Source organism: Echeneis naucrates, chromosome 9 (genome assembly GCF_900963305.1).
Source record: "Echeneis naucrates chromosome 9, fEcheNa1.1, whole genome shotgun sequence".
NCBI lineage: Eukaryota > Metazoa > Chordata > Actinopteri > Carangiformes > Echeneidae > Echeneis > Echeneis naucrates.
The window spans coordinates 12,890,294-12,911,163 of record NC_042519.1 but is presented as its reverse complement, the minus strand read 5'-3'; the positions used below and the strand labels follow the sequence as shown (position 1 = coordinate 12,911,163).

General features: G+C 39.3%; 2 protein-coding genes across 7 annotated transcripts in view; both read left to right on the top strand.

Moving 5' to 3' along the window:
- The first annotated feature begins 926 nt into the window (after positions 1 to 926).
- LOC115048856 (melanopsin-A-like) lies at positions 927 to 6,823 on the top strand. Its single transcript, XM_029510663.1, has 9 exons — positions 927 to 1,093; positions 2,798 to 2,931; positions 3,077 to 3,280; positions 3,489 to 3,660; positions 3,781 to 3,942; positions 5,194 to 5,301; positions 5,455 to 5,629; positions 6,072 to 6,218; positions 6,416 to 6,823. Exons 1-9 carry the CDS (start codon positions 927 to 929, stop codon positions 6,821 to 6,823), a joined length of 1,677 nt encoding a protein of 558 aa, XP_029366523.1.
- An 8,055-nt stretch (positions 6,824 to 14,878) lies between these two features.
- pdlim5a (PDZ and LIM domain 5a) overlaps positions 14,879 to 20,870 on the top strand; it is a 56,355-nt gene continuing 50,363 nt past the window's right edge. For 4 of the 6 annotated variants that reach the window (XM_029510226.1, XM_029510230.1, XM_029510232.1 and 1 more), the window contains exons 1-2: positions 14,879 to 14,989; positions 15,440 to 15,695. In XM_029510226.1, the coding sequence (XP_029366086.1) occupies positions 15,597 to 15,695 (99 nt within the window). In that variant the 5' untranslated portion in view covers positions 14,879 to 14,989; positions 15,440 to 15,596. Of the gene's footprint in view, positions 14,990 to 15,439; positions 15,696 to 15,721; positions 16,522 to 18,431; positions 18,523 to 20,299; positions 20,393 to 20,870 lie in introns of those variants that run through there. The other 2 variants (XM_029510227.1, XM_029510228.1) reach the window with 2 other exon arrangements.

The window sequence follows — 20,870 nt, the reverse complement described above, 5'->3', positions numbered from 1 at the left end:
GCTTGCAGTGTAAGTGAACATCATGACTGTTATGTAAGAAGCTGGTAGTTAAAGGGTTAGAGCTCAGGGCTGGGCCATATCGTATGGAGGGTGGTCAGGGGGTGGGAGAGGGAGAGAGAGGCAAGCAAGGCAATGACTTTCAGGAGAGAGGGAGAGGTTCAGGAAGCAGGACATATAACAGGGGGTCTGGGTTGAGAGATCCACACAGTAACATGGGACTATGAGGGAGAGACATGGACAGAGAGGGGGGGAAAGGGGGAGAGAGAGATGAGAGGTTAGGTGCTGCTAGTTGGAAAGATAATCAGAGTAAGGCCACTGATTCAGAGGCTGGTGCACAGCTGGTGTGACGAGTGAGGAGGCTGCAGGCTAACACTGAGTCGGCACAGTGACAATGTGTAACAAGTGCAGAGGTTTAATGCACTGGAGAGTAACATCAGCGCACTAACCCGAGACTCAAACAGGAAGCATTTGGACACTGCAGGTGGAGGACGAGGTTTGGGACTGCAGACCAGAGGGGAACAGACAGGATGTGGCTCTGCAAGTCTTTTTTTTTTTTTTTTTGAAGAACACTAACACCCTACCAGCTGGACGTCAACTAGCACCGAACACTACCTGAAAAAGAAGCAAAACAGAAACTATTTTTTTTTCATGGTCTGCATTTTACTGCAGCTATTTTCCAAATAATGTAACACTGACCGCTTTTCATTCATTTTCACTCATCAATCCAGTTTTTTGGATGATCACTAAAACGAAACTTCATCAATCCACACCTGAAGGTAGCTCGATCTAAAAATACTGCACTCCCACAGCATCTCTTACAAATGATACAACCATGGAAGCACGAAACCATGAAAATGAAGTGGACTGTACAGCAACGGACCAATTGCATCCTGCCAGGCTGGCAGTCCTGACGAGATGTCTGAACCATGTGGTCCACTGAAAGCATGGAGCCTGAGAAAGCACACACCCAGAGCAACTTCTTCAGCAAGGTGGATGTGCCTGACCATGCTCACTACATCGTCGCTTTATTCGTCTTTGTCATTGGGACGCTGGGCATCGCTGGCAATGCTCTGGTTATGTTTGCCTTCTATAGGTGGGTCTGTGTCAGTGGCTTGTCTGTTCAAGAATTTCATGGCTCCAGAGTTAATGTGTGTCTTCTATTTTCAGTGGAATTAGTCTGAGTACCTGACTATATTAGCTCTTAGCCTGTCTTATGTAGCTCTTTCACTCAGAGTATAATCAGTCAAAGATGAATTGGTCTCAGAGCAGGATGAACAGATGGACGGGAGGACAGAGAGTCCCATATCTTTGCAGAACTGTGGGCTTGATTGTTAGAAATAGTTTAAGAGGGAATTAAAGTTGAGACATTTTTTTCGTCTTTCATTTACTTCAAAGAGAGGCTCATCATATGTCATGACTCACACTCTTCAGAGGATCAAAGGGTTTTCCAAAAAGCTGGCAATTACCACTAAATGAATCTTTGCATCTATCAAGGCTGAAAAATCATGGTAGTTGCATGGCAAAGGCTTGAACTATTGGGTTCATGGTAGGAAAAGTCTGAGAAACCAAGCACTGAAAAGACAGAAGTGTTTTGAACAAAGGTGATATTTCTGACATGTAACAAAAGGACCTCTAACATCTAGTTCTTATTTTTACCTAATTGTAATTATTTATATGCATTTCCTTTTCCTCTCCCATTTTTGCGATCTATGGTTTGAGCTCTTCTGGACATGGAAGCATTTGAATTGTAGTCACACAAGAGTCAATTCCCCTGAATCTGAAATAACCTCTAAAACATTATGCATGTTGTAGTGAAAGAAAATGTCTATGAGCATAAACACCTGAAACACACAGCTGTGACTGCATAATGTTACTGTGCATTTCACCATAAATAAAATGTACTGGGCAATTCAAACCAATTGTGTAATCCACACAGTCACAATCCACACAGTATTTATATTTGTGAAAGATGAGTGACTCTCAATTTCTCAAGTTTCCTTGAGATGCCAAAGAGGGAGTACATATGTACATACATGTGTGGCATGTTGTGTAATTTTGACAGCCATTGACCTCTTATTGTTCCACTGCTGCTAACTGTTTAGTAGAAACTAGGTCAGAGGGAGAAAGTGTGTCTACTGTAAGTGTGTGTTTGTTCTGGGGATTGTCAGGAGCTTTTATATTCCATCTGCCCATCACTGGAGATAGATTAGATGGGTCCTCTGTTGCTTGTGCTGAGAGTTTGTGTTTTCTGAATCAGAAATGTGCATGATTTTATGCTTTCCAAGAAAATTCAGTCGAACACAAACACAGCACATGCTAGAGAAGGAGAGGAGACAAGTGAGATGTTACCTGATACAATGACTTTTTTTTTTTTTATTCACTGATATAAACAACCAGATTGTTTGGTGCTGAGTACAGATCAGCGAGCAGACACCTTTAATTCAGGAGAGCACAGAAGCAGAGATTAATCAATAAAGAGCAGTGGAAGCAGGCAGCAGGTCAATATGCTGCTTAATCAAGCTGGTATGGAGGCAGGTTCACACAGAGTTGATGAGTTCAACACTGATCCACTATCTGATCCATTCTGACAGTCAAACTGGATGTATCAGAGTTCAGTATTAAAATAAGAAAAATGAAAGACGGACATGATCACATTTGGCTTTTGTTAAAACAGAAATCAGTGTCTGACTCAGACCGAGTTAGACATACTGTGTCAGTCCATTTTTTCTAACTGTCAGATTCCATACCTTCTTTTTCCTGTATGTGTATGTGCGTCTGTGTGTGTGCGTCTGTGTAGTAACAAGAAGCTTCGGAACCTGCCTAACTACTTCATCATGAACTTGGCGGTTAGTGATTTCCTCATGGCCTTCACACAGTCACCCATTTTCTTCATCAACTGTCTCTACAAGGAATGGGTGTTTGGAGAGATGGGTAATGCTGCTTTTTGTTTTCTAATCCAGTGCGCTCTGTTCAGTTCCTCTTCTTTGCTGATCTTTGCTAAATCCTCATATTTCAACTTATTTACCATAAAACACAGCCGCTAAGTCATATGTTTGTATTTGTCTCTGCCCTGTAGGCTGTAAGATGTATGCATTCTGCGGCGCCCTGTTTGGCATTGCCTCCATGATAAACCTGCTGGCCATCTCAATAGATCGCTACATGGTCATTACCAAGCCATTGCAGGCAATACGCTGGAGCTCCAAGCGAAGAACTGCTCTGGCCATCCTCATGGTCTGGCTTTACTCTTTGGCCTGGAGTCTAGCTCCTCTAGTTGGCTGGAGTGAGTGTAATTTATTTGCGTATCTCGTAAGCCTCCTTACCCTGCTAACGCTCATTAACACTGTACCATATGGCAGAAACTATCAAACAACCTTGTCTTTGTTCCCTGCTGTAGAAATGAACGTTTAACTGCAGTAACATAAGTCACCTGTAAATGTTTTCCTGCAACGTAATCAATGTCCTTATCTGATGTGCTTTAAAACTTTCAGGTTCTTATATCCCTGAGGGCTTGATGACATCTTGTACATGGGATTATGTCACATATACATTGGCAAACCGGAGCTACACCATGATGCTGTGCTGTTTTGTTTTCTTTATTCCGCTGGGAATCATCTCTTACTGTTATCTCCTAATGTTTTTGGCCATAAGGAAAACTAGCAGGTGCCCTATACAGTTAACTATTTAATACTTTAATAATATATATATATATATATATATTTTTTTTTTTTTTTTTTTTTTTTTTTTTTAATTGCCTATATTAACATTCTTCTGCACTGACAGGGAAGTGGAGCGTCTCGGCACGCAGGTGAGGAAATCCACCCTCATCCAGCAAAAGTCCATCAGGAGTGAATGGAAGTTGGCAAAGATCGCTTTTGTTGTCATTGTGGTTTATGTCCTGTCATGGTCCCCTTACGCCTGTGTCACTCTGATTTCCTGGGCTGGGTAAGTCAGATTTTATGTAAATAAAAGTAACAGTTTTAAATGTGTGCGCTGCATATTTAATGTATGTATTCTGTGGAAGCCAATTTTTGATATTTATCCGTTACAGTAATATATTCATTATTTACCTCTTGAAATCAATTACAACACAGCTAGAGAACCGTCACCGAAACTGTGTTCCATCAACGTTAAATCAGTGAATCAACATTTAAGCGATTTGGACTGACACTAAACTTGTTCACTTGAACTTTAAAGTTAGGAACACCAATTTAATTCTATGCAGTATTCAAAAATTAGGTAAATGCGTGTTTACCTGATTCAGAAATGAGGTGTGTGGAGCAGTCTACCACACGTGTTAACTGTAACATGATGACTTCATTAGGCTCAATCAATTTTAATCAGGAAAACTACAAATTAGTGTTGTTTCAATGAAACAGATAACAATATCGTACATCGGGTGTCATTGTAGTTATTCAACATTTATTTTGCGTTGAAATTTCAATTTCAGCTGTTCTGGTAATTCAGATCTAAAATCAGTTTTTCAATGCAGTCTTTCTTATCTTTTCCACATAACTTTGCATCTTACATTACACCGGGACTAAATCTAATCCCTTTGTGCATCAAACCATTCATTATATAGAAATGACAGAATCAGGCTCAATGGTGGAAACATGGAAGAGATTCAGTAACTTGGCAGTAATACCAGACTTCAAGCTGCCTTTTATGTTTCACACTTTGACTTCCAGTCAAGATGGTGAGCAGGCAGCTTGGTTAAAAATCTGCCCAAAATGGCAAAGAGAGTGTTATTATATAAGGTTGTGTCAGCTAGAGGCCAAGTACCTCCCGCCTAGAGACATGCATCAGGCAGTGAAGCGGCTTATCCAAACTATCACAACATTCAAGTAACCACATGTCTCTCTTGTGATATACAGTAGGATGGGATGTTATAACGTTACATAACTTTGAAATCACATCTTTTCCCTACTCAGAAAAGGTGAAAGGTGTACAGCCACACACACACACACACTCAGCTGAGCATGCAAAATCAGATGGAATTAACAGTCCCTCTGTGACAGCTGTCCCATTTTGGCTAATCCCTGACCCCAAATGCTTCTTTGTTATGATTCAGAATATAGAGCGTGAAAAGGGAACTTTAAAGCATGATGCGTTGTCTCTCATAGGCCAAAAACAAAAAAAAAAAGGTACTTCAAACCAGAGAGAAACATTTACATTCTGCTGCTCCGTCTCATCCAGACATGCCAACATCTTGTCGCCATACTCCAAGGCCGTCCCTGCAATCATAGCTAAAGCCTCCACCATCTACAATCCTTTCATCTATGCTATTATACACAACAAATACAGGTAAAAGTTGACATTCATTGTGTTTACACTGTTCATCTTTTAACTGATCGTATGAAGTCATTACATATTCATGTCACCTAATTTAAATAAACTGGCAAACTGCAGTTATTTAGATATGTAAATGGGTGAGTCTCTTGTTTTTTTGATAATTAGGATGACTCTGGCGGAGAAGTTTCCCTGCCTTTGGTTTTTGTCTCCTACTCCTCGGAAGGAGTGCATCTCCTCCTCCTCCATCAGTGAGTCCTCTTTCAGAGACTCCATCATCAGCAGACAGTCCACAGCGTCAAGGAAACACTTCATTACAGCTGCTACCAACTCCGCAGACATGGTAGTTTTTTATAAGATAATTTCTTCTTCTCTTCGTCTTTTTTCATGTTTTCAATGATCTGTTGAAACAAATTAAGATTTTCATCATCTGTAGTGCTTTTTAGAGGCTTTTATGCACCTGTGTTTAGAAATAACATTTGCCATCTTCATCATCAATTACCAACTTGTAATTTACTTGTATATTTTTTATATACTTCTTAAATGTTTCAGCTTCACATATTTGCACTCAATGCCTATTTTTGTCTGCCTCTGTGTCACTTTGTTTAGTCTCATGAGGGTAGTGTGCTAATCATCTAACCCTAACCACACCAAGAAACATGCACATAGTGTAAATTAAATATGCTCATTTATGTGACTAAATCTGATGACAGCAGCACTTTCATATTTTCCATCACTTAATACTGAGAACATTAAAATTGGTATTTTAATATTCTGTCCTGCAGGTCTTGAGGGATGTAGAGATGGAGGCTTTGGGCAGGAGGTCATGTGATTCCCTCAGAAGTGTGTCTTCATACAGTCCGTCTTGCAGAGGGAGGTCTTACAAAAAACATTTAGAGCGAAAGAACATCATGAGAAAGGCAGCAGAGAAGGTGAGAAAAAAATCTGCTCAAATATTTCTCGGGTTATTGAGTACACGCCATTTTTTCCCATGCATTGTTGGACGTGTTCGTTTCATGTTGATTTTTTTTCTGCATGTATTCATGCACCAATAATTTTTTTTTTAATGTATGGTTTTGTTTTTTGTTTTTTTTTTTTGATTGTTTTTTTTCTGGTTATACATTGTTAGCATCCATCTACCATGACTGATTCATCCAGCACCTGTGACCATGAATTGGTCTCCAGCTCGCTGACCATCGCCACTCTCCCTCTACTAGTTCTTACCAGGAGGCGCAGCCAGAGTTTGACCAATGATATTTCAGATTCTAGGGCGGGGAGACACAGCATCATCAATAGGGTCAACAACCTCAAGAGCGACTCTTTTGATTCCCTCAGTTTCACAAAAGACCCGTCTGCCAATCCGAGGTCACCTCAGTGTGTCCCACGCATAATTGTCATCAGTCCCACTTCTGAAAGCAGCCTCATGAACCATGACAGCATCTGCCTGGAGGACAGTGTTGAGGCAATGGAGAACAATGTTTTTGTCAGTCTGAACTTTTCATCTGAAGTTTTTGAAGCAGTGGAGCTTCTCTCTTGAGGAAATGGACTTCAGTGCTCTCTGCTGCTCTCTTTTACATCACAGCTATATTATTTATTACATTTTCAGACCACAGATCCCCTCATGCCCACTGACCTAAATAACTTGAGTTATTTAGAAACTGGTATGGTGAATAAAACAATATGAGCTGTTTCCTGGAATACAAAGTGCTGGATCTGTCAGACTTGGCAGGGACAGGCACACCCTGAGGGAGCACCAGGGGCACTGCATAGTTTTGTTAGATCCCTTGAAAATGACAAGTGTAACAATATATTTTCATCTTAGGGCCACAGCTTGACAGGGGGGATTCTAGGTTTAATTCTTCAAACTGAGGTTAAATTGAGCTAAAATGTTATATTTATGAAATCGACCTACATCACAGGTTCTCTGAGAAAGGCAAAAGGAAATAACTTTGTTGTGATAATGTACCTATGATTTATAAAGTATATCTGAAATATATTCCATTCTTATCTCATGGTAGTACTTCCTTTCGGCAATCCAGACCTCTCCAACTTTTCTCTGCAGCAAGGAAGTGGTGTAATGAAAACCTGAAGCTATGGACACTGGTTGAAAGACGCTAGTGGGGTCAAATATGCCTCATAAAACAATGAACTTTTTCTAATTTCTTTGTAGTTAGTGTCTTGCTAATTGTGTGGTTGCAATTTTTCATAAAAAATGCTTCGCTATTGACTCAAACTATTACCATTCATTTAAAAGAAAATCGCAATTTTACTGTTTTTGTTGTTTGTAAACACAAGGGTGTTGGTGCCAGTAATGTCGATTGAGCATGTGCTTTCATTGTCCCATTAAAAGGAAGGAAGCAACATGGCGTTCACTTAAGACTGTTGATTTTGGTTAACCGCCCTTTCTCTAAAGAGAGTTAACAGTCACTCTGGTTAATGAATAACAGCTTCTATTAATCCTGACTGGCTACTCATAGATGTATTGTTGTTTACTGAAAGACTTTCAATGAGGCTAATATAGCATATTTTTTATTTACAAAAGTGTCTCCCGACTCTGTCAGATCAAGTCATCTGTGTTTTAACGTTTGGTTCTTTTGCATCTGGTGGTTTTATACCTAAGTATGATGTAAAGGTTTTTGATGTTAGTTATTGTGCTGAGTAAGCAACTGTGTCAGTTTTTGACACAGTTTCTGGAAAGAGCTCATGATTATCCTGATGTTTAATCCCTTTGTTTAAGCTCTGCACCAGTCAGGTCACTTTTTCCAGACAATTTTACAGATCCCTGGATTACATTTAATGACAAATCTTTAGCATGTTCAATGACAGCGTTTCATAAATTCACAAATTCTCCAAAAAGGCAACTACAGTATGATTAAATGCAACATTACAGGTGTGACAGAGAAACTCTGAAATTATGACTGATCCTGATTAAACCAGGTGACAGCCCACCGCATGGTCATGAGTTGTCGGAGAAAAAATGCGATTTGCACTCATGAAACTGAATGTTTATCTTTAATCTGATGCTGAAATTGAATGTACTGTTTATCAAACTGTCACTAGACAGTTAATGTGGGGCAGTAATTGCCACATGAGAGAGAAAGAGTAAAATTAGCATCACTTGGCTCCCTTAGGGTCACTTGGACAGTCATTTTATATCACAATTGCTGTGTGTTACTTTTTGTTTGTGTTTTTATGTTTAGTTATTGCACTTATGTTCAATGTAAGACATAAAAGTGGAAGGCCATACAGAGAGGGCAGTTTGGTAGGGGCTGCAGTGTGGCCTTTGACATATTTAATCCCATTCAACCTAAACTACAGTAGATTGGTGACACCAACATAAAAAAGGTCCCTCTTCTTTAGAACCCAAGTTGGAGAAACAAATTCTTATGATCTATAATTGAATTATGCTAAAATGTGTTAACTATTTTGCATCATGCCATGGTCCCTGTCTTATGGACTGATCATATAATTTTATTTACCCACACTAACTCTTTTTGATATAATATTGTGGTTTAATTGTGTTTTTCATGGCTCGCTGAGATATGTATAAACCATTTGCTGTTGTGTCATGTACTACTCTTTTTTCCTTTGTACTACTGTGATAATGTTACAATAAAGTTAATGAATTACGTTTCAGGTCTGAATTGTGTGACCAGCTGAGAAGAGCTGCTGCATAAACTCTCTTCTGACAACCTCGTTTCCACAGAGGCTTCAATTGATCTGTATGAACCTGAGTCCTACGTCCTGGAGGAAGAGACAGGTTGGCTGAGACCGTCCGGTACATGCTTTTCTAATTAGTGTGAGGTATCCTGATGAGCTGTGATTCGCTGCTGTCTGTAGGATGTGTAGCTTCTCTGGGTGAGCTCGGATAGGTATATGCTATTTACCTGCAATGCTACTGAATAGCCACTAGATGGATGTAGGGAATCATAATTCATGCTACTCACCCAATATGGAAGGGGGCGCACATCCCTTTTTCCTTTTTTTTTCTTTCTTAATTGAAATAGAGTTAGAAGATGTGAAATACTTCCACAGTGCAGTGAAAAAGTGGTTTGATGCTAAATTGCAGCTGCTCATTGGGAGGCTGGGTGAGGAGGTGGTTTCATTGCTTCTCTGGCAACACAACCAACAGATATGACTGACAGATTTGTTTGACGCATGTGCGACTCTCTCACTCTTAGAGAAAAATTACATCACCGTGCATTGATGCATAACCGCGACTAATGAAACCATGGCTGCTCCCATCCAAAACTAGAGATACATTTATTGTTTGTTTTTGTTCAGAACAAACAGTGCAAGTGCACATATCACCTTGAAATTCTTACCTACAGCAGGTGGTTGGTTCCTAACAGCAGTGGTGGCTGCCTGTTTGTTTACCTTAACACGGTCACAGTCATTCAACAGTTTTAGGTCTTTTAGTGTGCCAACACATTAGAGATGGTGACCAAGCATTGACCAAGCAGTGACCAAGTCCCCATTTTTGGTGACCTGTCCCAAACAGGCTGGAGCTGTTCCCAGGAATATCTCCATTTATAACGGTGAAGTAGAAACAGACATAATAAGAGCAATGTTTATGTAAGATGTGTCGCATTAAGATGCAGCACTTGAGTATGAGAGTGGCAGCATATGAAGGTGTGGGGGTTGGGGTATTATTGATGTTTAGACATGCTTTAGTCTGGCCTGATGCTTTGAGCTTGTGTTGAGGCCACTGCTGATACAAAAGCCTTGCTTTTGGTCTGGATACATCGGTTGAGAATGAAAGAGTATTCACAAACAGTGCAGCATTTGATTACAAATTGGTTGAGGTTATGTTGAATCATCTTTCTAACCCTAACCCATCTTTCTTCATGTGTTTATTTCATCTTTGTTATTATACAGTCAAAAACCAAACAGCTGCTGTCAACCCGAGGAAGGAAGTGAATTTTGGACATGCACTGAAGTCTTTTCTAATACATCACATGGTGTGTTTGCATATGGGTGTTTCTCAGTTTACTTAGGAGTGTGTATTTCCCTGAAACCATCCATGTATAATTCATTGTCTACCAAATCATGACATGATAAATGAATGTGTCTGAATGAGGACCATCCATCATGAGAAGTGACGACCCATCAGGTCAGAAGACTTACGGCACTGTGGAAATATCAGAGTGTATGATATATATATGTGTATATATATCAGGGGTAATATTTTTTTTTCATGTTGCCATGGTGTAAACAGCATTTGTTTTATTGGGACACCAAACAAGAGTAAAGTTTTGTTCCAATTATAAACTACAGTACACCACACTGAAATTTGTATTTATGGTATAGTCACCATGCTGTTGGACAGTTATTATACAAAAATAATGAATTATATGGCAAAGAGATATGAGAAGTGTCCATGGATGTCACTCATATCGCATAGCCCAACTACAAGCTGCTCCTTCTCCGTTGTACATTATAGAAAGATTGTGTACACATCCTGACATGTCTGAGCAAATTGATTCCTACAAATGTTGTCATTATCAACACATTAAACCTCCAATAAACACAGACCTTAGATGCTGCAGTGTTTATTACAGCTCACGAGGTACTGAAATTGAGGAGTAAACCTGCCGATTGTTTTCTTTCAGCATTGCCAGCTGTGGGGAACCACAGTTAAGTTTACCCTCAGTCTGGTGCTGAAGAAAATCTGTTGAGTATGGCTGTGCTCATTAAAGTTCATAACAATCTGCCCAATTGATCTTGATTTATTTTGTTAAAATGGAAATTAGTCCCTGATGGCAGTGCTACAGAAACGGGGAGGTCAGTGACGTGAGTGTTTGTACATCTGATTCCAAACAGGAGGTGGATGGGACGATTAAAAGCAGCTGATCCCAAAAGTCTGAAGATTCGGTTGGTTGAAATGTGTCCCAGAGGGAACATTACACTTTGCTTTTAAAATGCTTCACTTTGATTGACCCGGACTTGACCCAAGAATTAGAGATGGTACAAGGGTTTCTGTGTGTGTGTGTGTGTGTGTGTGTGTGGCTGAAGCCAGGTTTTTGTCAGTTTATCTTTCTTGGGAAGGACAATTGTTGGGGCTGAGCTGTTTGTCTCTCAGCCTGTGTCCACCTATCGCTGTCTGTCTGGTTGGCTGGTGTGCAGGGACGGATATTTTCCACTGTGAAAGCGAGCAGTTATAAACAGTCACTGAGCTCAGACAGGAGATAAAGGCTCATGATAATAAACTCATCTGGGGATACCAGGCATGTGCTCTCACTAATAACTTGGTTACATTAAATTTGAAAGATTAACATCTGAGTAGAACATTACATCTCAAATAGCTATGAAATCAGATTTCTACACACTCTGTAGTAGTTTACAGAACACAATGGAAAAGTTCAGTCCTTGTCCATATTTAAAGATTATACGCTTTACTTGTACTCTTTGTCTGCTGTTATTTTCAGCGTCCCATTTGCATACACTTGATAAAATGTTTGTTTTCCAAGCCATTTTGCATTTGTTAAAACATCACTTTAAGGTCCTTGCTAATGAAAAGCCACTAAGACACAATGACGCTAACAGTGCGGGATCTACAGAGATGGGTTGGGGGATTAACTTGGCTTATATCAGTCTGGAGGGGTCAGACCGATTAGATGGCCAGCAGACAAATTCTTTCTCCAATATAAACCGCCTTACTACCTGTAGATAAGTGTGTGAACACTTGAGAGTGAATTAATGTTTCCATCCAAAATATATATGTTATGTTACCTCCACATTCATCAGAATAACTGAGGGAGACATGAGGGCACAGACCATCTCTATTCTTTTCTCTTTCGTTAACAAATCTTGAAATCACTCATTCATGTCACCATGCTACTTCTTTATTAGGGTCTGGCCGGACACACACCCAACCAGTGACATAAAATAACTTTTATTCATGTTATGATGTTGAAGCTAACAGCAAGGCTTTTAAACTAATTAAGAATTAATGTCATTCAGAGCACAGCTGTTCTGTAGCTTTGACCTGAAACATTTAATTCACACATGAGGGAGATTGTACATATGCTGTGTCCTTTTGAGTTGTGTGTGTGTGTGTGTGTGTGAGAGAGAGAGAGTGTGAGCAAGTGTGGTGTGTGTGTCTGAGTGAGTGTGTGTATGGCTTACAAGACAGGGGGGTGAGAGTCCCCCTTTTATTCATGTGGATGATGCATTAAATGTCATTTAGGGAGGGATATTAACATATTGTGTGTGTGTGTGTGTGTGTGTGTGTGTGTGTGTGTGTGTGTGTGTGTGTGTGTGTATGTGTGCGTGCGTGCGCATTTGGCTGGGGGCTGTTAAGCTGTGATCATTAAGCATGTGGAGAGGTGAGCATATGGGCACTGGAATAGACCATTTGACGGAACAAAGGACTGGCAGGCTGTCTGAGGTTTCATGCTATAGCACACTCTCTATTGTTAGTATTTGATATCATTATCCTCCGACCCACAAATCTCCTTTGTTCTCTCTGTTACATTTTTTTGGCCATTGGCCACTGAGGACAATACAAGCAATTGATCAAATCTTCTAAGATAGCAAAATAGGCCTGATGGGAGGACCCAAACTTCAGAAATTATATCTTCATGGGACTCAAACATGTATTCTTGTCTGATGGCAGTGTAATTTATCAATTACTGTGTTATTCTATTCTATTATTTTTCAGGAGAAGTGGAGCATTGGTCTTCCAGAGGACATTCACACATTTGCTGTATTCATGATGATTCATCACCCTCTAACATGTCGGATTAGGTTTCATTTGGTAAGTCAATGTCAACAACTCAAATTCTCTCTCTCTATCTCTCGCTCTTCTCCAATACCTGATTTCCTGTTGTTTACTGTTTGCCTTGGATACCCTAGATCTTGGACACAGATTTTCAAAGGATGGAAAGAACAGGGTTTTGTGGTCACTGACTTGTGATCTGCTGTTGCGTTCTAGTGGATCAACCATGATTATCTCTGCTCTATGAAATTCAACCATTATGTAAAAATTTCCATGAATAACAGACACCCTCTCACAACAGAGATGCCATTAACCTGGTAGGACTGAGAATGTTTAGGCCCCATGGTCTTCAATGTAGGATCCATCAGGACTGAATAGGGTTTCACTTTTTATCATGACGTGACATTCCCAGATAATTACATGTGTAGGTTGTTTTAAAACACGAGTTATCAATAATCTGTGCTATACCTTCTATTGTTATTTTAATTTGCATTTGCTGTAAAACTTGACATAGTTCTAAGTTAAAAATGTTCTTACTTCCATGTCTATGTTGAAGATCTTAGGGTCTCTGTCTAGCCAGATTTCTCCCCTCTAGGTTTATGTCCAAGTTTTTTGTAAAACTTCCACTCTTCTTCATTGATATTTGTTGTTTTTTCTTAAGAAATCATACTTTGACAAAATGCTCCCAGACTGCTAAGACAAGCCCCGCCATGAACGCAGCGCATAGCTACGATTTGGCAAAGTCTACTGTGTATGTGTTTGCATGGTCAGCGCCAAGAAACCAGTGGGACGACTTAAATCAAGCCACTACTAAATCAGTCTAAATACTGAGTCAATATTGATCTGTCTGTGCTAGAAAAGGAAAATGGATGAAAGCCAGTGAAGAGTTGCAGAATGAGAAGAACTGACAGCTGCTTGGACATGAATAATTAAAATACCAGTAAATAAACAAAGCACAAATGTTGGTGCAGCACTTTGGCAAAAGATTGAATCAATGCATTTAAAAGGTTGGTGGCAGAGATATGTTGGAAACGTAATTGATTACGGTTGTTTAATGCAGTGCATTAGATTTGTAACTATTGTTGATTTTTACAGTGTGCAGTTTTCCTGTTTTGGTATTCACTCGCTTAATTTGTTTGGATTTGTTTGATATCAATGGTAGGAACGATGGTATTGAGAATGGAATTTAAAGAGACATAAAAATTGTATTGCAGAGTTAACTAAAGGTGATTTAAAGATTCTAAAACTATCAATGGGCCTTCAAATGAAGAAGAAACCCACGCATTTATTATTATTAAGACATCTTAAATCTGTACAAAAACAGACATTTGATCTTCGTGGTCCTGGACTTGTTTACAATCATCATAATATATCCTTCCAAGAACCTTTCCAAGACCTTTTAATTCAAGCCTCTGGGATGTGGAGTTACGCCATGATCTAGATATGGCTGGTTCCATCTATAATGAAGATGCCTGCAGGATTGAGTCCATGTTCCCAAAATATCTGGATGAAAAATAAACCACCTCCTCACCTCCCCTTTGCCCTTCACTCCCTCTCCCTTGTCTCATCTTGCTCCCCTTGTCATTTTGTGCTCCCACACTCTTTTTCTTTACCTCCCTTTTTTTGAGCATTGTTGCTTCCTATCCATAATCTCACCCTTCATATCTTCTCCTTCTTTTCTCTTCCTCTTCTCTGTTCCACTCACTCCACCCATGGGTGATTCCCCTCCTCTTTCCACTCCCTCTCTCCTCCCATCCTAACCTCGAGCCATGCTTCCTCTTGCCTCTCTCTTCTCTCCCCTCCTCCACCTTTCCCCTCCCTTCTGTCATTAGCTGCTATATAAGAGCATTGTATCCTTCTCCACCTCGCTCACACACAGACAGTGTGTTTGCTGGGAAGGGGATAGTCCGGGGGAAACTAGGGATAACATTGTCTACCTTCCTGCAGGGGAATATTTTGCACTCTGGAATTTCCATCAAACAGGTACAGTCTTTCCATTGACATGATAAAAGCACTTAAGAGGAAAGTTGTTGTATTCCTATTCTTGTTAACTGTTTAAATGTCCCTTGGTGAGGTGTTCCTAGGGGGTTCCTAGATTGTAAGCTATTTATGTTGCTGAACAACTGCAGCTTCCTGTAAATCATATTTACCTACGTTGCATGTAAATGACTTTATTTTTTCAGTAGTTGAGAGGATGCAGCCAGTTTTTTTTGTTTGTTTGTTTGTTTGTTTTTCTTGTATGATGATTTATGTATATTTGTATTACATGCATTCTGTATGTTTTTTGTATAGTTTAGTTATGTGTGTGTGCATGCACATATCATCTCTCCACCTTGACCCCTCACAGCCTCGTCAGTAATTTTTTCTTCTCCTTTCCTTTGTCTACACAATAACATGCCTAATTTATATTTTTCTTTCATATCTTTTTTTCAGATCTTGAAACATCTTAACGGAAGACGTAGCATCTCTAGCCAAATTCTTACCCATCACTAAACGCCAGTGACATAATTTTTGTCACCTGATCTGCTATTGGCATCATCACTCACCAACAACATCCACACTGATCACATTTGGCATTATCAGGGAGACCATGAGCAGCAACTACAGCGTCACTCTTTCAGGCCCTGCCCCCTGGGGCTTCAGACTGCAAGGAGGGAAGGACTTCAACATGCCCCTCACCATCTCAAGGGTAAGGCTAAAGCCCCGTTCATACCTGACTTTAACATGCATCTTGAGTGTAATCAGCTCCAAGCACGTCAAAAAGCAGTACAGTGTGTCTCATCATGCATCTTTAGTTGCATTTGTTTGGTTTTTGTTTATTTCATGTCACTTTTTCTGCTACATAAGCAGAGAAACATGGATGCGTTGTGAAGGTAGTCCAATTATGAAAGACAGATCTGTTGTCACATCTTTGTGTGAGAAAGAGCTTGGCATGGAGGGGTTGAATGAAACAAGTATAGTACATTCTTTTTCTAATTAGGCTGTGGCATAGGAGGTCATCACCTGAGATAGATGCCATTGGCAGGTGTCAACAGGGTGTGAAGCACACACACACACATACAAATTTGAACCCACTCTGACCAATGGAAGGCATAATTTTACAGCCCGGCCCATGTCTATATTTTATGTCGACACACATTTGCACACTGATTCATTACAGTGCAGCTGGAAAATGGCATTCAATCAATGCCATATGATTGTTAAGTGATTAAAAAGTTCAAATCTGATTTCCATACTTCCTTTCTTACCTTCCACCTCTCTGTCTTTCCACCATTTCAGCTGTCCCTTTGACTCAACCCCAATCACCACCACACTGGCAATAGTTCAGCTGAATCATAGACCATCTGCTTCATAATAATCATACAGGAAAATTGTGTTCCACTTCACTTTGAGTGTCTGTACTAGAAGTGCAACAATCAAAGCCCTGGCAAATAAAACTTGGCTGCCGTCCCTGTGCTTGAACAAGTAACTTGATGGTCCCCTGGTTTCTGTGCCTTTCAGTGTCTACACTTAACGTAAGCTCTTTCTTGTCTGTTGTTCATTCACACATAAAAGATAATACAAAAACAATAGGTTTCCCTCATCACTTGAACCATGGTGGGATCCTGAAACATGATAATCCTTTTCTAAGTCTGGTCAAGCTTCTGTTGTGTTCTGCAGGGCCAATTTCACTGGCACACACAAAATACAGTGAAACATACAGGCAATTCACCCATGTATTCTCACACACACACACACACACACACACACACACACAAGAATCACTAAAACTGGCAGCACACAGTCTTATGGCAACATGAGAGTGGTGATGAATGGCTTGCCAAGTCCTGTGCCAGTCCCTCTTGGGGCCTCTTTGGGTTGCCATGTTTGTGTTATTACTTTGGATGTGATACTTTTCCCACTAACTGAAGCCATGTGAATTCTTACCACAGTTTTGTGTTTGCATGTGTGTGCATTTTTCTTCTGGGATTGTATGCATGAGCACAAACTCGTGGGAGATATTATCTTAATCACTGTGTGAAAAAATAACAAAAATAGAAAAAGCAAGCAAGAAAAAGAAAGAAACACACAGAGTAGTAAAAAAATGCATTATTTTAAACTGTCAAAGAGGATTTTTTGAAATCCTGAGGGGAGGAAAAATTGTGATGTGGGTCACTAATGTTAAGAGTAAGTAATCTATAATTGTCTCAGCAGCCCACTCTGACCTTTATTGCAGTATCACAGTGACAGTTATTTGGTTTGAGGTTTCAACACATAGGCAAGTGAGTTGCTGCTGTAAATCTGGGTGCTGATACAGTAAGTGTTTGTTAAGTTGTCTAAATACCACGAAGAATAGATGAGTGATTAGAATTATTTTTTATAATGATTTTGGCTTCCAACTATAATGAAATCAAGATCATTGAGGTGAAAACAATTATTGTGGAACATTCTGTTTCACAACAAATTCAGCCCCTGCCACCCCCCATCCACTGACCAGTAAAGTTTTGGGATACTTTAAAAACTAAAGTAAACATCTTGGGTTCAGGAGAAACTATGTCCTGCTTGCCTGCTCTTCACTGCAAAGATATCTTTAACTTATATCAGATATAACTGGAAAATGTGCTGCCATGATCGATGTATTCCTTTGCTTGCGCACTGAGATTTTTGAAAACCTAATATATATATAAATATGATGACTGGATGTCTGTACACATTTTCTCTTGTATTTAATTTTGTAATCTGAATCTGCACATTCTATTATTTAGTATTTTATTTACTTTCATTTTGGTTTATTATTTGTTTTTTATATTTAATTACAATTAAACTTCACTAAAGTCCTATGTTATATGACACGTTAAAAATAATGCATGGTGTTGTTAAACCCAATGAATAATGGTCTGAATAACCACCACCTCCATTTGATAAATAATTGTAGGATGCATTTTTGGATAAATTAGTAAATTATTAGGGGGATGGAAAGGAAGAGAGCAGGGTTATGTAAATGAATTAATAGTGACACTGAAGTAGATTGCAAGGAAGTGAATCTATCCAGTGTGTACAAATACAGTGGGTGATGACAGCTGGTCTATATGACACAAACTGATTAGGTCACTCAACACATCATCCGTCTCGAGCTGTTACCCTAACCCCCTCATTCTTATTATACCTAAGTTTTGCTGTCTGTTTACTTTATGTACACTGAAAGAAAAAACATTTTGTGGTGTAGTAATACTTCTTAGGTTAACTGTCACTTTATAGTTTCAAGTAAAACTATATATGCCATTCATGTAATAAATACACTGTATGGCTATAGTAAGTTTTACTATGTATTTTCACATAATATTCAAAGGTTTCATAGTAATTGCACATTAACATAGAAATACCAAGTAAGTTTTAGCAGTTGCGTGTTTTGAATCCGTGCATGCGCCCTATGTCGCGCATACAGGACGCATGCACTTCGTTGTCCGCCAAAACCCAAGAAGATGACAATGGCAGCCAGGTGTGATGGAGGCAGGAGGGGATAAATCATCTTGAAGGTAAGCCATTCAGCGTTTTTCCAGCATAGAAGGAAGTACATATGTGTCATTGTTTTATTGTTGTGTTTTTGCTTAAGGCCCCCTGAAGTGCCCCTGTCCTGTCACTCATCAGTCACTTTGCTAGAGAATGAGATTATAGGTGAATGCAACTCCATGCCCAACTGTTGGTGGCAGTAGTGTGCCGATAGGCAGGTCCACTGTCAATAAGACTGACAGTAGAAGACTGTCATCTGAATCAACACAACAACTTAAACGAAAAATAAAGATGGAGGTTGCTAATCTACCAGTTTTGGTAGTGGTAGTGGTCATCACTGCCACCCCACAGTAAGAATGTTGCGGATTGATTCCCGGTGTTGGCACCTGAACATGTTTAAGTTGGTTGGTTAATTGGTGAGGAGGAATGGACTGGGCTACAGCACGAACGGTGACCCCCCCAGGACCTAGACCGGACCAGACGGACTAGACCAGACCACACCAGAGACTGCACCCCCCAGACCAGAGACCGGACTAGACTGGATGTGTATGAATATTCTCATCCATCCAGGTCATTATTCTCTCAAAATGGATTTGTGGGCAACTGGACTTGTATTTGTCTATGAAGACATTTCGCATCTTATCTAAGGGGCTTCATCAGTTCATGTTTGTTGGTCTACTAGTCCGCACTAGTCTACCCAAGACTAGTGCGGACTAGGTCATGTGCCCCTGTTGGTGGCACATGTGCACATGCGAGGGGTACATGACAATGGTCAAGTGAAAGCAGTACTTTCACAGATACTTTGGTGAACATACCCACAGAGGTTAAGTACCTGGATCTTTTTCCACTGTCTTGGTCAAATACAAATACAAGTCTAGTTGCCCACAAATCAATTTTGAGAGAGAGACTAGACTGGACCTGTAAAAGCGGCCGTCTGAGTGCTAAGTTAGAGTCACTCACTGAGCTGAACACTCAACACGAAGAGGTTGATTATTATGTACTTCAAGGGAGATGTCAGTAATTGGTGGAAAACCAAAGAGCATGGGGATAGAAGGAATTAAAAGGTTTACAGTGGATTTGATATTGGAATGTATATTTAGTTTTAATGTTATGCTTTTGCTTAAATTTATGGAAGCATTCAAGTTTTCATTTATAACTGAGCAGATTATCTATATTTCATCATTTAAATCACAGTCTCACGATTAAATTTGGGTAAAATGCTGAAAACAGAATTCTCAAAAATTAAAAACCGAAAAAGAAAAAAAAGAATATGGAAAAAAATAAAACAGATTTAATAGGGCTATAGGTAATTTGCTTCCACATACTTCCTTAGGACGGTCACCTTATTTGGAGGCCTTTATTTGTAATTCCCTCATTTATATTTTACTCATACTTTGATATGAAGCCTCATTGCTCTTTTCTGATTCCGTTTACACTATTTACATTTTGATTCTGCATTATTCTTAATGCATATGACTGACTCTCAACGAATCTAGACCAGCAGTGCTCCACTGCTTTTTTGAGGACAGGGGCAGAATCACAGTGGCACAAATGCAGGATTAATTTAAGATTGAACATATTTGGAAACAGTTCAGATTCTGTATGAAATTTGTGTAATTTTTTAGATCAGAGCAATATTTTAAAATATTTTGACAGCATATTATAAAAATAAAAATACGACTGGTCTGGTTTGACAGTGGTAAAACTGTACCACTGTCAAACCAGACAGTGGTACAGTTTATTTTGGTTGCATGATTCTGTAATTTTAATTTATTATTTTGTCTTTGTGTTTTCTTCCTTAAGATCAAAGCAAGAACTGCCTACAGTTGACACAGTGCCCTCTCAAACAGCAACTACATCAAGCTGTATCACAAGCAAAGACCTCTGGCTATTCAGGTAAAAAAAATGTGTGTCGTGCTTTGTACTTCTTAAGTTGTAAGAGGTTTACCTACATCACAGAACATACATAGTATTTCAAATTAAAATGAAGCAGTATATATTTTGAATTGTGAAGTTATGTGTTGCTGCACAAAATGTAATGTATAGAAAAGCTGAAAGGACAATCTGATGTTATGTCTATTCTAGTGATATTCATATAGTTGTGAACAGATGTTTTATCACTTAAGAAAAATAAAGGTGTTGTTAAATTAAAAAGTTGTCTCATTTTTTAAAGGTCACTGTTTCAATAAACAACAAACAAAGAACAAATTTAGGCTTTTTAAACTGCAGAAAAAATATGTAAAATATTGTGTAAATGTTACTTAAATATAGTCCATAAATAAAAGTGTGAAAAAGTATTTACAAATGACCTTGAAAACCCATTGGTTTCAGCTGAGATTTTTCAGTTTGATGCATCCAGAGTCTAAGTAAAACT